Source organism: Nyctereutes procyonoides, unplaced genomic scaffold (assembly GCF_905146905.1).
Source record: "Nyctereutes procyonoides isolate TBG_1078 unplaced genomic scaffold, NYPRO_anot_genome, whole genome shotgun sequence".
NCBI lineage: Eukaryota > Metazoa > Chordata > Mammalia > Carnivora > Canidae > Nyctereutes > Nyctereutes procyonoides.
Window position 1 is genome coordinate 3,070,555 of NW_026575037.1, and position 19,251 is coordinate 3,089,805.

Sequence of the window (19,251 nt, forward strand, 5' to 3'; positions counted from 1 at the left end):
CAATAAACAGGAATATGGATCTTAAGTTTAAAATCTGGTTCTTTGGAAATATTAATATTAATAAGACTAAGAAATAAAGAGAGAAGCTGACAAAACTACAATAAGAAAGGGAAAGAACTGCAGATATAGTAGAGATTAAAAATAAAATCTCTTTTTTAAAAGATTTTATTTATTTATTCATGAGAGACACACAGAGGGAAGTAGAGACATAGGAAGAGGGAGGAGAAGCAGGCTCCATGCAGGGAGCCCAATGCAGGACTTGATCCCGGGACTCTGGGATCATGCCCTGAGCCAAAGGCAGATGCTCAACCGCTGAGCGGTTGTCCCCAGAGTAAAATCTCTTGAAGACTTTTATGCTACTAAAATGTAAGACTCAGGTGAAACGAATATATTCCTAGAAGGTTATAAAGCATCACAACTGGTGCAAGAAGAAACTGAGACCTTGGATAGATAAGGTAAAAGCAAACACCTCACAGTCCTAAAACAAAGAGAAACAACCAAAACAACAACAAAATATGCACAGGTGGTTTTAGTGATGAGTTCTGCCATAAGTTATTCCAAAAAGAGCATCAAAAAGCATGAAAGCTGTCCAGATTTTTCTTTTAAACGAAGCTAGTGAAACATGAATTTCAAAACTCAGTAAGGGTGTATATAATGAAAAAATGTAAAGGTCATTTTCTCTTATGATTGTAGATGTAAATAGGCTGAACAAAATTTCAGCTAATCAAACCCAGCAGTGCATCAAAAAAAAAAAAATCACATTCAGGTGAAGTTTCTCTGAGAAATGTAAAGAAATGTATCAAAGAATCTATCAGTGTACTTCATCTCATTATTAAGATAAAAGATAAAAATCATAATTAACTCAACTGATGCAGAAAAAAGTCATTGGATAACGTTTAGCAATGAAGTTTATCACAAGAGCTTTTAGCTTCAAATAGAAGAAAATTCTGTGACAGATATTTTAAACTTCAATCTAAGTGAATATTACCCTGGTGTATTTAAAATTTTATTTTAAATTTTATTTTATTTTGAGTAAGCTTAAATGGCTTTTTTTCCCCCATCAGAAGGAGGTCTAAAAATAAAGACTTAGCAAAAAGTATGCAACATGAAGCTGCAACTAAACATTCCCCTTAAGCACAGGAATGCGTCAAGGTTACCTAATACCCCTGTTTAGCTAAACAAAGTTCTAGGTCCCAGGTAATGTGACAAGGAAAGAAAGATAAAGAGATTAGAGGCATAAGGATTAGAAATATATAGATAAAACCATCACTATTTGTAAATGATATAAAATATTTACGTAAAATATTAAAAAGAAATAATAGATAATTAGAATTCATGAAAGAGCTTAGCAGGATTATTGAGTATGGGATCAATATACAAAAATCCACAGCATTTTTCCGTATCAGCAATAACCAACTAGAAAATAATTTTTAAATTCAATACAAGTCACCAAACAATAAGAAATTATAAAACGTTTAGAAATTAACCAAGAACATAAGGGTTATAGAGAAATATGTAAAGTCCTATGAAAGAAGACAAAGATGATTTCAATGAAGATACACTGTATACTTTTAGAAGAGATAACTTAGTATTCTAAAGATGTCAGTTCTCCCCAAATTACTTTATACATTTATTGCAATTCCAGTCTAAGTTCAAGTTGAGATTTCCTTTGGGAAACTTGATAAACTTGTTCTGAGATGCCTATGGAAAAATGAAGGTCACCAAAGAGCTAAGTAGACTTCGAAAAAGAAAAGTTATGGAGATATTAATATTAAGATATTAAGTAATAGATATGAAAACACAATGTAGTGTTGGCAAAAGAATAGATAAATAGACCATGGACTAGAATATGGAGTTCAGAGTTGGGAAATAGATCCAGGTACATATGGGAACTTAATATACAGTAAAGCACCACAAATCTAGGGAGAATAGATGGATTCTTTAGTAAATGTTGAGGAAATTGGCTCACCATATAAAGAAAAAGAAAACTACATCCTAACTTAATACCACATACAAAATAGACTAAATATTTAAAAATCCAGAAAGTTAATAAAGTACATATAGAAGAGTATCTTTGTGTCCCATGGGAGGGGAAAGACATAAAGACTTCTAAAGCTCAATTAATGATAGCTAGTACTTATTTAGCTCAGGAAGTCTGGTGGAAAGATAGACTATATGAACAGACAATTTACAGAAAAAGGCAACCTGAAAGGCTAACAAGCATAGACAAGATGTTTGAACTCAAATTTGTCATTAAAGAAATTCATCTAGAAAATTAAATATCGATTATGCCTATTAGAGTGTCAAAAGTTACAAAGCTGTATCATGTCAGGTCATTAGGAATGGTGCATGGCATTAGGAAACAGGAGCCTTCCTGCAGTGTTGTAGGGAGTGTAGAATGGAATAGCCATCCCAAAGAGCAATACTCAGTTAAACTATGTAAACACATACCCATAACCCAGTCATTCCTCTTCTGGTTATATATCCCAAAGGTATTGCTTCACTGATTCATAAGTGGACAAATACAAAGTATTCTCTCTGCAGTACATTTGTGGTGTGGTAGGCTGGGGACTCTCTGATGTCCATCTTGGAAGAATGGAGGGGTAAAATGTGATGGGTGAACAGCATGTGGCATTTTGCAACAGTTGGAAGCAAAAGATTAGATGCACTTACAACATGAATGGATCTTAAAAACAGTGCTGAGTAGAAAATAGGAGAACGGGATGAGTTACGTAATCCAATACCATTTACATATATTTAAAATATTTCTACTAAAAAAATTTTCAAGAACACATTTTTCAAAAACACATGTAAATAAGAGGGCACAGATTCAGTACCTCAGAATGGTCGCATGTAGAAGGCGGAAGAAGAGATGAGAGTAGGAGGAAATAAATAAGTAAGTACAGAGAGGGACCTTGTTGGAGATTGACATTGGTGATGTGAGATAAACTGAGCAGTATGGTTAATTCAGAAGTCTCCTCTTATACCCACCCATCCATCCTTGTTGGACATGGATGGGAATGTTTTGTTCAAATGAGGTGATTAGTACCCTGCCTCCTTCCACATGGTCGAGTGTCAAAGGAGAAAGTGGACCTGTCCTTCGAGGGGTTTGCTTATTTCAACGAAGCTAGCAGTCCAGCTGTTTCTAAGTAGTGGAGTAGAGAACCCCTTCATTCCCTACTTTGAAGAAGGGGGAAATGTGGTGTATAGGAGTGAGTAGAAAGCAGTGGACAGTGGTCATTGGAATTCCCAACTGATAATTAGGTGGATTTGCATGACCTGCTATTGTCTCAGGACCCAGGATTTGCCAATCTTTATTAATCGTTACAGCTTCAAAAACTGAAGTTTACGTTAGAGTAGACTCCCAGAGTTATTGTGAAGAGCCCCAGAGTGCAGCTCAGCCTGGATGTGGGACAGGACTGCAGCAAAGGCAATAAAGAAAACTTCTCATTACTCATCTCTGGGCACCTCCACAAACGGTTGTCTTCGCTTAACCTCAAGGTCAAGACAACCTATTTTATAGTGTTCACTGTCTCTGAGGACAAGCTTTAGTGAGCGTCTTGTTTGCTTCTTATAGTATTAAAGGAGACAATGAAATCTGCCTCTCAGAAGATCATTTCACCAAGTCTCTGTTGCTCTACAGGGAATATTTGTTTCCTCATTTATATTCATGTCTCTGAAAGACAAGTAGACCTTGAATGAAATTTCAGGCGACAGTAAATTATAAATAATGTATCCATATTTTTTCTCTTCCATACTACTTGTATTTAATTCCCCCCAGAGTCTTGTGCAAACACCAGAGACAAGAGGACAGGAAGCTATTAACATGATGGAAAGAATGAAATGGGTTTATGCTATACGGCAGGAAAGCAGCAAGGGAAGATATCTTGATCGAAGAAAGTTTTTGATGTTTTGTGGGTGTGAGTTCTTTTCTTTTAGTTCTCTCTTTCCCTTTTATTTTTAAAAACATTGCAACTGTTTTCCAGACCATTAAGTAGACATCTGCTTGAAATGAGTCTCTTACTTTGGCCCACCCAAGGCAAGATGAAGGTTTGTCAGTGGATGGAGGCCACTTAGGGGCCCAGCTTTAGGCTCTTGTGTTCCATAAGGCAAGGCATAAAAAATGCTTAGAATGATCAGCTGAGATCAGCCCATCCTAAGAATAGGATGCTGCTAAGTGGAAAGCTCAGGTACTGTCAATGAAGTCTTAAAGGATGCCGGTTACTAGAATGAAATTAGCTTCTAAATCCATCAGCCCTGATTTGCCGTCACATAGGATGCTCTGGTGTTTTCAGACCTCTTGCTCAGCAGGAATAATTCATGGGGTTCAGACTGGCAGCACTCCAATTTTTTAAGTAAGTGAAAAGATTCTCTGCTCTTCATTTTTTGTTTCCCTCTTTTTCTTCTTCCTCCTCCTCCTCTTCCTTCTCCTTCTTTTCCCTTTTCTCCTCCTTTTCTTCTCTTTAGGCAAAGAGGGGCCCACAGATGGAGCACGCATGGTGAACTATGTGGCTCCCATGTGTGTGTGTCGTTGGGGAGGGGGTGTCAGGGAGGGTCCTGTTAGAGAGGCAGGAAGAGGATGAGCTGGGATGTGCTTAGGGTCAGGGAGGCAGAATCAGGCTCAAGGCACAGCCACTGTGACTACTCTCCCTAGAGGAAGCCTAATCTTGAGGGATCTTTAGGAGATCTATGGAGATGACAGGAGAGTCCTGGGATGAGTAACACCTGCCCTGTACATTGGAGGTGCCTTATCCTGGACTCCTCAAGGCATCTGGCTCAAGCCACTCATCAGGCAAACACCCCAATCTTTCCCTTATTGATAACACATTGATCCCCACATTTAGGAAGCTGGTACTCTTGTATTCTCTTTCTCCTTAATAAAATAAGCTTTTGGCAGGGGAGTTGGAGGGCAGGGTAGAAAAGGTGGGGGAGGGGCATGGCACAGTCAGTGTAGACTCACTAATGTTGACATGCCAATAACTGTGTAGGCTTTGTGTAATTTATTCGGGGAAATTTGCATTTGGGGTGGCAGAGAGAACCTCAAATTAGAGGGACTTTGGGTATCAGACTCTGCAGGAAGTACCTCTTTGCTAGTCCCCTCCCTGTGATAGATGTTGAAAATCTCCTTCTACAGCTTTGTTTCACCAGAAACCCCTCTTCCGAGCTCTATAGCTGGGATTTAACTATTCTATTCAACCAACCTTTATTATATTTGCTATCTGTCAGGCTTTGTGCAAGGTACTTTCATATGCATTACCTCTGTCCACAAACTTTTCATTCTGCAACCGGTCATTTCAGTGGGTTCTGATAAATCTCTAAGACAAAGCCAGCAGGGTGTGATACATATACATGACTTAAATTTAAATTTGAGCTTTAAAGTAAAACTCTGCAAAGGTTTCCAAACATGGACACATCTTTGCCATGTACCACAGTACTGGGGGCAAGTCCTTCTCTGCTACCCCAAACTATATAGAGCAGCTCAGCCAGTAACTACACTCATTATACAGGATTGTGGGCTCTTCAGTTTTCTCCTTTTTGGGTTGGTATTGGTCATGCCTCAGGAGCCCAGTGTCAATTGGAGTTCATAAAAACAAAGAAACAAAGACCTAAATACATCCTGATGGCTCCTCTGCACTGTTCACCCAACAAAGCCATTACCCTGGCGTCCTCTCCAGATTTCCATGAATTGTTTACCTTCTCCTTATTAGATCTTGCTGAGGCTCCAGCTGGATTTTGGATCCCAGACCCAAACTATTACACACCCTGGGGCAGTTTCATGTAAGAGAGGCCAGTGGTAGGCACAGAAGCTGGCATACTTTTATAGCCCACGTGGATCTGGAGCAAGGCACAGCTGCAAGGTACCGCAGAAACCTCAGGCATATTATCATACTGCTCACACCCATTAGCTGTGGCATTACAAGGATGGGGATTGAAAGCTCATACTACACTGAGCAAGCATTGAAACCCATGCATTTGGAGGATGAAATGATTATTTTAGACCTAATAAATATGCAAATTGGGAGCTCTGTTTATGTTTCCCTCATCTGTGTCCTTTTTATGGGGAAGAAATTCTTAATTCAGTGAAAAGCTTCAATCCATGGGTCTTTGGGGGGGGGTAGCTTGAAAAAGAGTCACGGAGGACCTTTTAACTTGTGAATATGCAGAGATGGGCTTGAACAAGAGAGGGCAGCCACTCTTGATACTAAGATAAGCCACTCTGTGAAAGAGCATGGAGCATGAGCGTAATTGACTTCAGCCCCATAAAGGGATCAAGTGTCCTCCGAGTTCCACTTGGTAAAGACAGGTCTTAGATTCATGTTTGGTTATGTGACCAAAGCTTATTTTTGTTTTTTAATTAAAAATTGTTTTTCTAATTAATTTGCTCATTGTAGACGCTTTGTAAGATATTGAAAATATTAAAAAGAAGGGAAAAGAGGACTCATTCATAATCTCACTACCCTAAAGAACCATTAGTGCGTTTGATCCAGTGTCCTGCTTTGCCATTTAGAAGAAGTCTACAAGTAGAGGCACCCGGGTAGGGATGGGAGAATGTTCCATCACTTCCCCTCTCATGATGGTGGGGATGGGTTCTGGGGTATGGGTAGGATTCTGGTCACCCTAGTACTCTGAGGTGGCAGGAAGACATATATCTAGGGATAAGAGATATGCTTACACTTGCTCCACACGGGTGCATAGCCACACCCCCAGAATGTGGGGAGGGAAGACAGTTCAAAGTCTGGCCTGGGCAGTCCCACATTACAGGCTATAGAGAGATACCGTGGGACGTGGTAGAAAGGATTGTTAACAGATACAGTCCCCACAACCAGATCAACTGAAGTCAAACCCCAGTTCTCTGACTTTAGAGCTATTGGGTCTTGGGTAAGTTGCACCTCTGTGTGACCCAATTTCCTCATCCGTAGCTAGGGATCATAGAACATAGTTCATAGGCTGTCATGAGGATTGAATTAGTACATGTAATGCGGTCAGAACAGTGCCTGCTATTAGTTTATTTCCTGTTATGCACATTAGGACACTCTTATCCCTTATGGGCACTTTCAGGTATTTTCTGCTCATTAATTGGAGGAAGGCAGGAGGCGCAGCTGGATTTAGAAATAGAAGACCTTGGCTTTCGTTTGACCCAGCCACTTACTAGCCATGTAAATCATTTGATTTCCGTGCACTCTGTTTCATCATCTGTGAATTGGAGATAATAAGGCCCTTTTCACCAGTTGTTATAAGGACTGAGCTGAGACCAGAGGAATGCAAAACTGTTCTGTGTATGGAGAAGAACCCTAGACTTAAATATGGAGGGTTTACTCTTGGTACTTTTACGAAATGATTCTCTAATTACAGGCAGCAGAGGATGGAAAGAAGGAGGGAAGCATGAACTTTGCTGAGAAAACACTTGTAGAAAATCTGAACAGGAACCTGATGTCTTTACTTGGTGCATCTAGTGGATCCAGGTGGACCAGGGATTTGTACTGCTGGTTCCTATGGTTGTCTTGGTAGTAAGAAGTTTCCTGGCAGGGCCTTGGAAGGGGGAAAGGGGGAATGGAGGAAACCTTTATTTTCCTTCACCAGAAGAGGCAATTGAGTTTCTTTGGTAGGTTCCTCCCTGATCAAGTCCCAAGCAGAAGGTGCTGAGGAGCCAGACATCATACAGGGAAGAAGGCATCACAGGGGTGGAGTCTCTCACCTGTGGTGAAGGTGGCAGAGGTGAGGCTGCTCCGGGCGGTGTCCTGCGCTGCCTGCAGGAGCACTGTGTAATCCGTGCTCTCAGACAGGCCCTCCAATCGGATCCACGTGTCCTCTGCATCCACAATCAGCTCCTGTGGAACAAGCAAGGAAGGCAGGTGGAAGGGAGTGACCAGCACACAACTGGGAGGAGCTGGAAAGGGAATCCCAGAGCCCACGGCCAGCTAGGTCAGTATTGCCATGGCCATTGTGTGCTCTCCATTCCATACCAAGGAGAGACCTGAGCCAATATACAGAGAGGATAGCTCCCGTGTGAGATTTCGGCAGCTCCTACCTCACAGATGCAGATTGGCACAAAAATAGGCATGTAAATTATCAAACCCAGTGATTTGCTGACTGTACAAGATTCCTCAGGACCCAGGGAGGCAAAATCCTAGGCCTCCCTACTTCATCTCCAGCAGACTAGCTCTGCTTAAATCTGTTGTGTATATCTGGCTTCTGGATGTGATTTCACTTTTTTTAAAAAAGGATTTCATTGTGAACAGAAGTTTGACAACCAGTGCTCTAGAAGTACTGTTTCAACTGATCATATGACACAGAAATTTGTCATCTCTTCACTGCAGGCTATACAGATGTAGCCTTTATAATGCTTATCAAGAAGCATAAAACACTGTTGAATTTGGTATCCAGCTCATGTTTGCTTGGCCCTGCTAGTGAAATTTTTCCCCAAAACTATGTATTTATAAAGGCTTGGAAGTTTCCAATGTGCTTTGTATCATCATATTGAAAGCACCAGCACCAGCAAATGAGGTTGTAGAAGTAGACACCCCCATTATCCAGAGCAGAAACGAAGGCTCAGAGAGGTTTCGTGTTTTGCTTCAACTTGTAAAGAGAGTCATAACGAGCCAGGACTAGCACCAAAGTCTCTGGCTTGCAAACTCAGGCTCTTTCCTCAATAGCGTGTATGTATCCATCATGGCAAACCCAGTTTTCTCCCTTCAGATTGCTTGATAGAAAAATTTCCTTTACAGAGAAATCTCACCTTGCGGCTTCCATCAGTGGATTTGTAAGTTAAGATGTAGTTTTCAATCTCTGCTCTGGGAGGCTGCCAGGAGATCAGGGCACTTTGTCTGGTGACTTCACTGGCTGTCAGGTTTGCAGGAGGGTCCAGGACTACAAAAAGGAGAAAATGCCAGGAATGCCTGCCTCTCCAGCTCCTCTCTGTTTGATTCCAGGCACATGTATCTCTTTGCCCACCTATGTGGTCTCTGGGCTGCTTACATGCTGACCCTAGGTCTGGCTTGGACAGGAGCAGAAAGGGTGTTCCCGGGTCAGAAGATAATGAGTCAGTGTCATGATTATTCCTGCAACTATTCCCCTCTTTTCTCACCTGGGCTTCTGGACATAGGTGTGACATCTTCCAATTTGACTTCTGTCTGAAATCATGACCTTGTTAAATCTACATGTCTATGAGTTTACTCTTTGTCTACTGTTCTGGCCACGATTGTACCCAGCAACTGTCTCCCAAATATCAAGCCCTGTAATGTGCATCAGATTTTTCTGGGCCAGATGCATTTCCAGTACTGGGCTCTCTTGGCCTGGTTCTACTACTGTCAGCCAGGCCCAGAATGAGAGCAGGAAACAGAAATGTGTCTGTTACCTGGGATCTGCAGCTCACTTTCACTGGCCTTTGGGCAGCAGTCAACTGAAATACAAACAGCTCATAGCTGCACTGTCCAAAGCCTATAGACTATAATGTAGGGAACCACATGGAGATTGGTAATTTTTAGGATCCACATAAGCATCCAGGTGCTGGATATGTAGCCAACCACGAACTCACGGGTAGAGAAGTTGGTGCTGATGGTACCACTGGTGAGAGGCCCACTGGCGGCATACATGCTGACAGTATAGTGGGTGCTAGGAAGCAGGCCAACAAGCTGGAATTCCTCACTGCCGCCATCAACCAGGATGGTCTCCCCAGCAACTGCAATCAGAAGAACATAGATAAGAATTGAATAAGGCTACTGAACCTGGGGAAGCTTACCAAATCCAATGGCATTTCATAAAGATTCAATATTAGAGAATTTTGGAAAAAATATCTTAAAGGTCATTAACTTAGCATTGTATTCCACACAAGCATCCCTTCTCGTCTCATTTTGCATCTTAATTGAGAAAATAGTCCTTATTTAGAGGCCAAATTGTTTTTTCCCTGACTTCTACTTGGGCCTCCGGGGTTAAAAAGAATAAGCTGAATCTTCTGTCTACATGGCTCTTGGCTCCCACCACACCCCCTAATCAAGTTCTCTCTCCTCTAGGTTGAGAAAATTTATCCCCAATCACCATGACATGTATGTGGCAATTCTAAAACTGTTGATTTTTTTTGTAGCCATGGGCAGAGCTTTGCATTTATTTCTACTGCATTTTGCCTTGTTGATTGAGTTTTGGAACACTGAGTTTATTAAAATATATTTGAATTCTATTGATCACAGTTTAATTTTTTTTTTTTTTTTTTTTTTTACTTAAGTAGAGTTGACACACAGTGTTACATTAGTTTCAGGTGCATAACATAGTGCTTCAACTTCTCCATACATTATGCTATGTTCACCACAAACATAGCTACCGTCTCTCACCACACAGTGCTATTACAATATCACTGACTTAGTTTTGTTTTACATACAAATGTGGTACACATGTCTTCTCTGTATCCATTCATGTTGTCAATAAAACTGTTCATTAGAGCGGGGCCAAGCTCTTTAGAGCTTGGTGTCTTTAGAATACTCTGGAGTCATTTAGCATTTAAGAAAGTTTACTGAGAAATTCCCCCAAGTAGGTAGGGTCTGAGGTTTCAGGTTTCTTGTGCATAGAAACATAGAAGGCATGCAAACAAGTAAAAATCCAAACCAGCTCTTTGAAAGAACAAACATAAGGACTCTATCTTTTGAATATCCTCATTTGCAACATCTTGCCAGCAGTCATTACTCTGGCCATATCAAACCACGGCAGTTCCTCAAAAATCCTCACATTCTCTTGCATCCTACAAAGGCACTCAGGCTGCTTTTTGTCTTAGAATTTCTTTTCTTCTATTCTCCTTCTCTCACTTTATCTAAGATCTGCTTCCTTTCTTCCCCTCAACACCCTCACCCCCATTGAGTGATCTCTCGGATGTGGCCGGAGCTGTTTTGTGATTGCTTATGTCATGACACTGCTCACATTGGGTTGTAACAATGTCCTGGTCGCATCATCACTAAAAGTGAGTTCTGTGAAGAAAAGACCCTGTGTTTTGTCTCTCAATCCTTACAGCCTTGTTGGGTGTATGGCTCTTGGGAGGACTTCCAAAAATTTTGTTGAATGGACGCTTATTGCTATGATGGAGCCATGTGCTTTGCAGAGTATTTGATAGAGGATACAGTGTTGAAACGAAGACTTAGAAGATGGGTTTGTCTAGGCAGACAAGTGGGGAGAGAATTTCCCAGTAGAAGAAACAACACATGCAAATGCATGGTGGTTTGGGAAGGCATGATGGTGAGAGTTAAGAAATGCAGGCCCATGACATATGCAAGGAGGGGTAGTAGGAGTCGAAATGGATTGTGCATGCAATAGAGGGGTTATAATGTATCCATAGTCATGATATTCATTCCTTGAGGAGAGCTATTCAATCAGCTACGATTCTGTGCAATTCCAAATATGATCCATCATGTATTTTTCCATCTAAGTGATAAGTAGGTTTTTCTGATGCCTTGCTGAAATCCAAGTGTGCTAGCAGATTTGCCAATAAAAAAAAAAAGATATAAAGTGGTTTTGGTAAAACTAATTCTTAGTGAACCTATACTGGTATCTTTTCCCAATTTATTTAATAGTCTGTTTTGGTTTTTATTTTCCCAAGCTTTAACAATCAGTTTACTTTGCAGCTTACAAAATTGGCTTTCTCTGTCATTTTTGAAAATTAAGACATCTGCTTATCTTTTGTCTTCTGGTATCTTTGTTCTCTAGATTCCTGAATGTAATCCACAATTACATTCTGTGATCACAATTTAGGCAAGGAAATAATTTCCTTAGGCCTAGATACTTGAATTACTCAGCACTATTTTGCCTTGGGGTACTCTATCCAATTTCAAATAGCAGAAGGTGAACAAGCATGGTAAGACATTGAAACTCAAGATTTCATATTTGCTCAGTATTTTGGGTTGGATATGGTACACAAGACTAAAGCAACAGGAGTTTGCTTGCTCTGGATCCTTTGTCACCATGTATTATTTGTTCTAAGGATGGTGCTTTAGTGTTTTTCTCACTATATAAATACCTAGAAAATTGTGCTTTTTTGCCCATAGCATTTGGGGGCAACTCTCAACTCAGTTTTGAATTTTATCTTCCAAGTGCTATTTCTCAGTTTTTGTATTTGCTTTTGTTTACATGCCCTTCTTGCACCTTTCAGATTTAGCTTTCTGAATTTCCATAGTTGATATAGTTTGCAGAGTTTGGGGATATCTTGAGAGCTTTACAGTGAAAGTAAAGCAGGAAAATTTCTATGTTCCTCAAATTGATTAAATGTCCTTTTTTTTCTTCCAAATTTCATAATAGTCTTCAGCCCCAGGCCCCACCATTCCCACCTGCCTGATGCATAGACCTGTAGGTGTTCACCTGCAAAGTGTGTGAGAATAATGACATAGTTCTCCACTTCACCCACTGGTGCCTTCCACTGCAGCAGGGCTTCTGTTGGAGTAATGTTGGTAGCAGTCAGATCCACAGGGTTGTCCATGGCTGAAACAGAACCAGAGAATATCAGGTAAAGGTAGAAGATACTAAAGGATGGAATCCCAGTGAACTATCTCCTATAGTTTCACCCATCATGCACGTCAGCTGTGTGCCCTATGAACTAATGAAGTGAGTGGAGACCTCTTTCCTTTCTTCCCTTCTGATCCCATCCTCCTCCCTTTCTTCCTTTTCCACAGTATGCAGTTCTCTCCTTATTGGCCGCAGATCTTCCTTTTAATTCATTCACTAACTTATGTGCAGAGCACTGTCATGTGCTACAGGGGATTCCAAGGTATGGCTGTTGTGTTTTACACATTTAAACCTAGATGGAGAAACTAAGAACATAGAGGAATTGTTAAATTTCTTTAGTTAATGAGATAATTTGCTTCCCAGGCTCCTTGTACTTTCATAAATATAAGGAGCATGCCTTGTGGAATGATTTCTGTTAACAAACTTCAGGAAGTGTGGTGGGAGGCCCATGAAGTCAGAGTATCCTCAGCACCTGGAACTTACAAAGTTCTCAATAAGTGATTACAGAGTGACTGAATGGGACTTAGATTGCCTCTGAAGCCACATATGAGTGCATTCTTGCTTTGCTATTCATAAGCTCCCTTTGTACTGAGTCCCAGGTATCCCTTTTGTGGCCTAGAAAGTCAAGAGGATTCTTCTAGGCTAAAGGTTAATAGTGCCTACTGGGGGGAACAAAGTTTGTTCATTATGGGACCAGTTTCCTCATCTTATTTTATTTGCCCATGCTCTATGTCTTTGTTTCTTACTATGCTTCTCTTCTATAAAGTTAGGATTTATTTTAGAAATTGATGTTATTATAATAGTTTGAGGAATCAACTCAATCTAAGGGTCATGTAATTTACCTTTGGGGACCAAGATGTGCTGTCAATTTGGCCCTGTTCTCTAACTGCAGGTTCTATTGCTTGCCTATGTTCCTTATTTGGAAGCAACAACTGAAATATTTTCAAGATTTTAATATCTGAATTTTATACATAATCTGTATATTTAACAAGTTCTTCAAATGGAACCTTATGAAAATAGACAAGGAAGAAAAGTCTTGGGAGACTACAGTTAGCATGATCTCTCAGAGATTGACTATGAGACCCTGAAGGAGTACTCATTTCCCCAAATTGTAAAATCATAGACCTCACATTAAAACAACAACAAAAGAAGACATTTCTGTCGGCAATCTGTTTATTGGGAGTTGCCACAATAGCTCTGTCTGAACCCGAACGAGGGTGGTTTGGGTTGGTGCAGTGCTGAATATCTGCTTTACAGATACTTGCTGTTTATAACCAAGAACCCAAGGAATGAGTTTCTTTTTTTTTTTTTTTAACCTAAGTTGCTGCTTTCTTTTACCTTAGGGGTAGGAGGCTCTTGAAACCCATTTTATTGCCCTCAAAGAGAAAACCATCTAATATCTTTACCATGAATTTCTGAGACTTTCAGTTAAGTGAGAGGGGGACTTCTTTTGACTCACTGGGCATCACTTTGAGTCAATATTTCTTGATTTCCTAATGGTCACAGGTAATGTGATGGAAAGGAAAGATTGGACCAAAACATGACTGGGTTATGTGTAGTTACAGGCCTGGAAGGAAACTAGGGAAGATGAAAAATATTCTGTGGTGTTTTTTTTTTTAGAAGAATAATCTTTTTAGATTTTGAAACATTCTGAAGGCATGTTTCTTTGGCTATTACTTTAAAGATGTTTCTGGGCCTATGAGAGCATCTACAAAAACAATGAGGAACTCCAAGTTACCTTTTCCTCATTCAAGAAATGCTATTCTTTGAGGAAATTAAGCAGCCTCAAGAAATCTGGGTGTTCTCCTAATGAGGCAAGCTGGATCCTTCCCATGTGCTATGGGAATGATAGTTTAATTGGGAGGTTAGGTCTGGAGTCTGGGGACAGAAAACTTTGGATGCCCCCTCTGGTGACTTCTATAACTAATCTTTCCTAGCTCTGCGTGGTGGGCTGACTGAGGGGCCAGAGCAGGAGAAGCAGTAGAGCTGCTACAGGAGCCCTGTTCTCAGGTGTATCCAAGGGGCCCCTTTTTCCAAAGGAAGGCCTCCATCTTTTGAGCATAAAGCAAGAACAAATGCAACCACTTGGTGGCTTCTGACCATGATGAGGAATTTCAGGACCCCAAGGGTTATTACTGGAATAGTAACCTTTTCCTTCCCTGAAGTAATATTTACTTGGCTAAGTCTTTTTAAAAAATTAGGCGAGATGATTTAGATGTCTGTTCTGGAATTCACTTCCATAATGTGTCTTTGAAAGGTCACCTTTCCTATTGAAAATTCCATGAACATTTTCCACCTAAACCAATAAGACTCTTAGAAGAGGGCTACTCTCTAAACAACCGGTATTAGAGAGGAATACCAGAGGGGAGAGAAATCGTAAGGGGCTTTGCATGACACAGTGAGTCAGAGGAGCACCCAGGAAGGGAGCTTCTGAGCCCAGAACCAGTGTCCTCTGTACTAGCCAGAGCAACTCTACTGTTTGCCTCTTTTGTCTGTTGCAGATCCTCAACCAGGGTCCTGACTTGGCTCATGACACGGAGACATGCCTACCTGTGTGAATGAGGGTACAGATGCGCTCACTCTCCTCCCTGCCCCGTACACTGTTGAGACTGATTTCATACTCAGTGGCTGGATACAGTTTGGTAATGGTGAATTCCGTCACTGTGTTGGGCACCACTGAACTGTCCAGTCGTCCAACTAAGGAAGAGCAGAAGCCACTGTTAAAGTTTGGTGGATCCTTCATCAACACAGCTCATGGTACAGTCTACATAGAAGCTTCTGGTAGCACTTTGTCATGAAGCAGAGATGGGTTCAAGGCCCAGCACTCAGTAGGGAAGGAAGAGAAATGGTTCATAGACTGGGAATGTTGGAGCTTGAGGAGGCCTTGCATACTTGTCCCACCCCCTCATTTTATAGGTTCCTTGGAGCAAAGAAAAAAGGTGGTTAGGTGGTTTTCTAACAAGCCAGTTTTCTTAAGGCAGTTTAGAGATCATGGCTGCAGAGAGTGGTCCATGAAGCCCAGAGACAGGGAGTCTGGAAAACTATCCCACTGGCCCCCCAGGAAGTGGGCAGGCCCTCTACTTTCTTAACAGTGTGACATGCACCAGCATGAACTGGCAGGATTCAGGGGAGGTCTGGGCCAACTTTTTCTGACTCATAACTTGGCTGGAGTGGCAGAAATAGGACCACCATCACTGTGGCTCCCTCTGAGGCTCCATGTGTCTCAGCTGAGTCTTTAGGCATTCCCCAGGATTCTAGTGTTGGACTTCTCTCACTCAGGAAAGTGAATGTGACCCTGGATCCTGATAGAATTCTTTAGGGTTCTTTGTTTCTCACTATACTGCCTAGATAAGGTGACCATGGCTACCATGGTTCACTCTGCGGATGGAGGGCCTGCTTTCTGGGTGAATATAGTCAAGCCTTTTGTCAGAGGAGTTGGTGAGTTCAAGATTTCTTGGCTGCTTCTCCTCAACCCACTTTTATTGTGATGGAACATGCCATAGAGAGGAGGAGAATGCAGGTAGGGGGTGATATCCTCTGGGACATGTAGTTCTCCCATAGCAATCTTCACCTAGCTCCAAATCCCATCCATTTGTGATAAATCAGATAACTTTGTTACCTTGTGTTGGCCGATATGATACTCGGTAGTAATCAAAAGGTGCAACAGGAGGGCTCCAGGAGACCATAACTGAGTCCTTCGTCACATTGCTAATTGTGATGTCTTTGGGAGGATCAATTCCTACAAGGACCCAGGTAGTTGTGGGAAAAATACAGAAAGCACAGTGTGAAAAAGCAATTCCTATCCTCGGTTTCATATGGACCAAGAGCTAATGGTGTGCCAGAGACAGACAAGATCTTTGTGCTTGATCTTTTTCCTTAAAGCCATGGTCAGGCTGAAGTTTCACATGAAATCTCATAGGTATTAACTAAAGCCATGTTCATGGGGAATATTTTAACAACATGTAGTCAAGTTGGCAAGCTCTGTGCTTGCTGTGCAGCAACCATTACCTACGTGAAGGCCAGTTGGGAACTTACCCTTTAAGTTTATATGTTTTGTTTTGAACTGAGAGTAAATAATATGGTCATTTTCTCTGAAGCAACTTCTCTTGGACAAACTCAACTCTGTTTCTCTTATTTTTTAGCAGCCACCTATAGTTCAATTTGGAAAAACTGCCTATTGAGTCTAGATGGATTTTGGAGCACAAGTCCAGAACAAATCCACTTTCATAAATTGTATTTCATCTGTACCAGATGTTTTATTCTTTGACTACTGGAGGGTCACAGGGCCAAAACCAGCTGTGTGCTTCATCCACTTATCCAGTTTGTGAGTTCTAGTTAGTATGTAGGAAATGACCCAAATACACATGTCCTCACCCACATGAACACTCATATCTGGGATTGTATTTGAGAATGATGAGAAAAGAATGATCCAGTACATCTCAGAGTGCCTGTGTTTTCCAAAAAAATATACAAATCAACCACATTTTCTGAGTCTCAGGTTCCTACATGGTTGTGTGCTAGTCCTATATAATTTTGAGGAAGTATCATTTGTATGAGTGACCTTATTGCACCATCAAGAGATGGAGTTTCTTCTTGAAGGCTAACTCTCTTCGGGCTGGTAGTGTGAAAACCTCTCAACCAAAGCATTCAAGTGCTGTCATCCTCAAGACATTGAGTCTGTCCTACCTTCCAAAAGGAAGTTTCCCATCTTACACATTTTATGCAGTCCTAGAAGAGGTGGCTTTTTCAGAATAGGTCACAGACCCTCTTTAGCCAAGTGAGGCAGTTCCCCACTTCCTGAGAATTTCTCTTTGTAGATTTCATTGACTTGCTAAAGATCTCTGTAGGAACCCCCTTCACCACCTGCTGTCAAGTCCTCCAACCTCACCTGTGGTGATGGAGCCCACGATGGGCTCAGAGGTCACTGTTCCGTGGACTGCTACCAGGTTCACAATGTACTCAGTAGCTGGCTGCAGACCCATCAGGACAGTATGCCTCTTGGTAGCATCCAGAGAGACCTCTGTCATCTCTTCCTCTTCATCGCGAGGGCTGTAGTTCAGAATGAGTCTGTCTGCTGGAGGGGATGGGTCACTCCAGGTTATGTTTACACTGGAGGAGGTCACGTGAGAAAAGTGCAAATGGGAGATGGGGCGGAAGCCTGCAAATCAGAGGAGATGATGGTTCTGAAACATACATGAGGTGGTGGGGCCCTGGCTAGAAGAGCCAACTGACTAAAGCCATCTGCTTTCCTTGTAAACTAGGACTACACCTTTACCTGCTGACTCAGAGCTTCCACCTCCTCACTCACCAGTCCTGTTTACTCTCCTTTCTCCAAGCCACATACTGAAAAATGAATGCCCTCAGCAGGGCAAAGCCTCTGTGAGTTATTCATAATACTCACTCAGGGTTTAAAATCTTTATTCTGGGAGAAATTTAACATGGTCCTATGGATCCTCTGGATGCCCACTGATTTAGTGCAGACAGGGGAAGATGTATAGAATCAACCCCTATGTCCAGGCTGTAGGAAACCAGATACAAATTTTCTGACAGGTAGGTAGACTTGCTTATCTCTCCCCGTCATTTCCAACCATTCCATCTTGATATATTTATTAATTTCTCCTCTATCTCTTCTTTCCTTACCCACATTCCTCCTTCTCTAAACAAAATGGTGCATTGGAAGAGTGGGTTACCTAGATGACCTTCTGGCACTAAAATCCCCATTAAGCCCTGAGCCCAGCTGGGATTTCTGCAACCCTGGTACCTGTGAAGGCATCCACAGTGGACTCGAAACTTTGCTGCCGACCCCTCTCAGCAGTGATTGAAATGATGTATTCTGCTCCAGGCTCCAGATCTGTCAATGTGTATGAGGTCCTGTCCTTGGGCACAGTGACTTCTGAGGCGATCCCGGAGGATGGGGTAAAGGTAATTCGGTAGTGATCAATGGGGCCACTGGCCTTGGTCCAGATGAGGGAGATGGAGGTTTCCGAGGAGGCAGTCACCATGAGGTCCCGGGGACTGTCAAGTTCTGTGGATCAACAAAAGTGGCCTATTTTACACAAGTTCCATAGATTGGCCAATATTTATTGGAATTGGACCTCCCTGTGGATAACTAAGCTATCAGCAGGCCTGCTGACCATGATGATTATCTTGTCATTGCTGACAATTATCTCACAATTTTGTTAAGTGCCTTCCCTTTGAAAGATGGCCAGGGGCTTGGTATATAGATGGACAATCTTCATAAAGGCATTAGTACTCCAACACCACTGGAATTCCTCCACCTCTGGGGAAGAGCTGGCTGCTGATTGTCAAGCTCTATATTCATTTTCTCTCCGCCTTTCTCAGCAAGCCAACCAGGGTAAAATAGGAGCCACTATCGAGTAGGGATATGACATTCCTGGCAATAGTAGCTACCCCTGTTCCTGAGGCCATTTTGTAGAGATGTTGTCTACACTAGAATGAGTCTTGGGACAGGGATTGTTTCAAAATCCCCAGCTCAGTCCAGCCTGCCTATTACTAGAGTGACTGAAATTTACCCAGAATTTGGAAGCAAATCTGTTGGATCCAGAGTAGCAAGCGTCTCTGGTGGACTTTTCCACTATCCTTAGATTTAATGGGTTGCTTCCAAATTTAAACCTTTATCCCTGTCGCCTTTATGAGAGCTTCTGTCATGCATCGTAAGGAACATCACACTCTTGCCTATTCTGGAGTGGTCTAGAAAAAAATATGACCTGCTATGACACCAACCTATTTGGAATTTTACACCTCTGTGGGCAG

At 41.7% G+C, this 19,251-nt stretch overlaps 1 protein-coding gene across 1 annotated transcript in view; it reads right to left on the minus strand.

Moving 5' to 3' along the window:
- The window catches only part of TNR (tenascin R), a 403,205-nt gene that overhangs the window by 23,684 nt on the left and 360,270 nt on the right, over positions 1 to 19,251 (minus strand). Inside the window, exons 11-18 of the mRNA XM_055319547.1 lie at positions 18,239 to 18,502; positions 17,366 to 17,635; positions 16,097 to 16,216; positions 15,028 to 15,174; positions 12,334 to 12,453; positions 9,536 to 9,679; positions 8,738 to 8,868; positions 7,697 to 7,829 (exon numbers count right to left, since the gene is read on the minus strand). Of these exons, the coding sequence (XP_055175522.1) occupies positions 7,697 to 7,829; positions 8,738 to 8,868; positions 9,536 to 9,679; positions 12,334 to 12,453; positions 15,028 to 15,174; positions 16,097 to 16,216; positions 17,366 to 17,635; positions 18,239 to 18,502 (1,329 nt within the window). The remainder of the gene's footprint in view (positions 1 to 7,696; positions 7,830 to 8,737; positions 8,869 to 9,535; positions 9,680 to 12,333; positions 12,454 to 15,027; positions 15,175 to 16,096; positions 16,217 to 17,365; positions 17,636 to 18,238; positions 18,503 to 19,251) is intronic.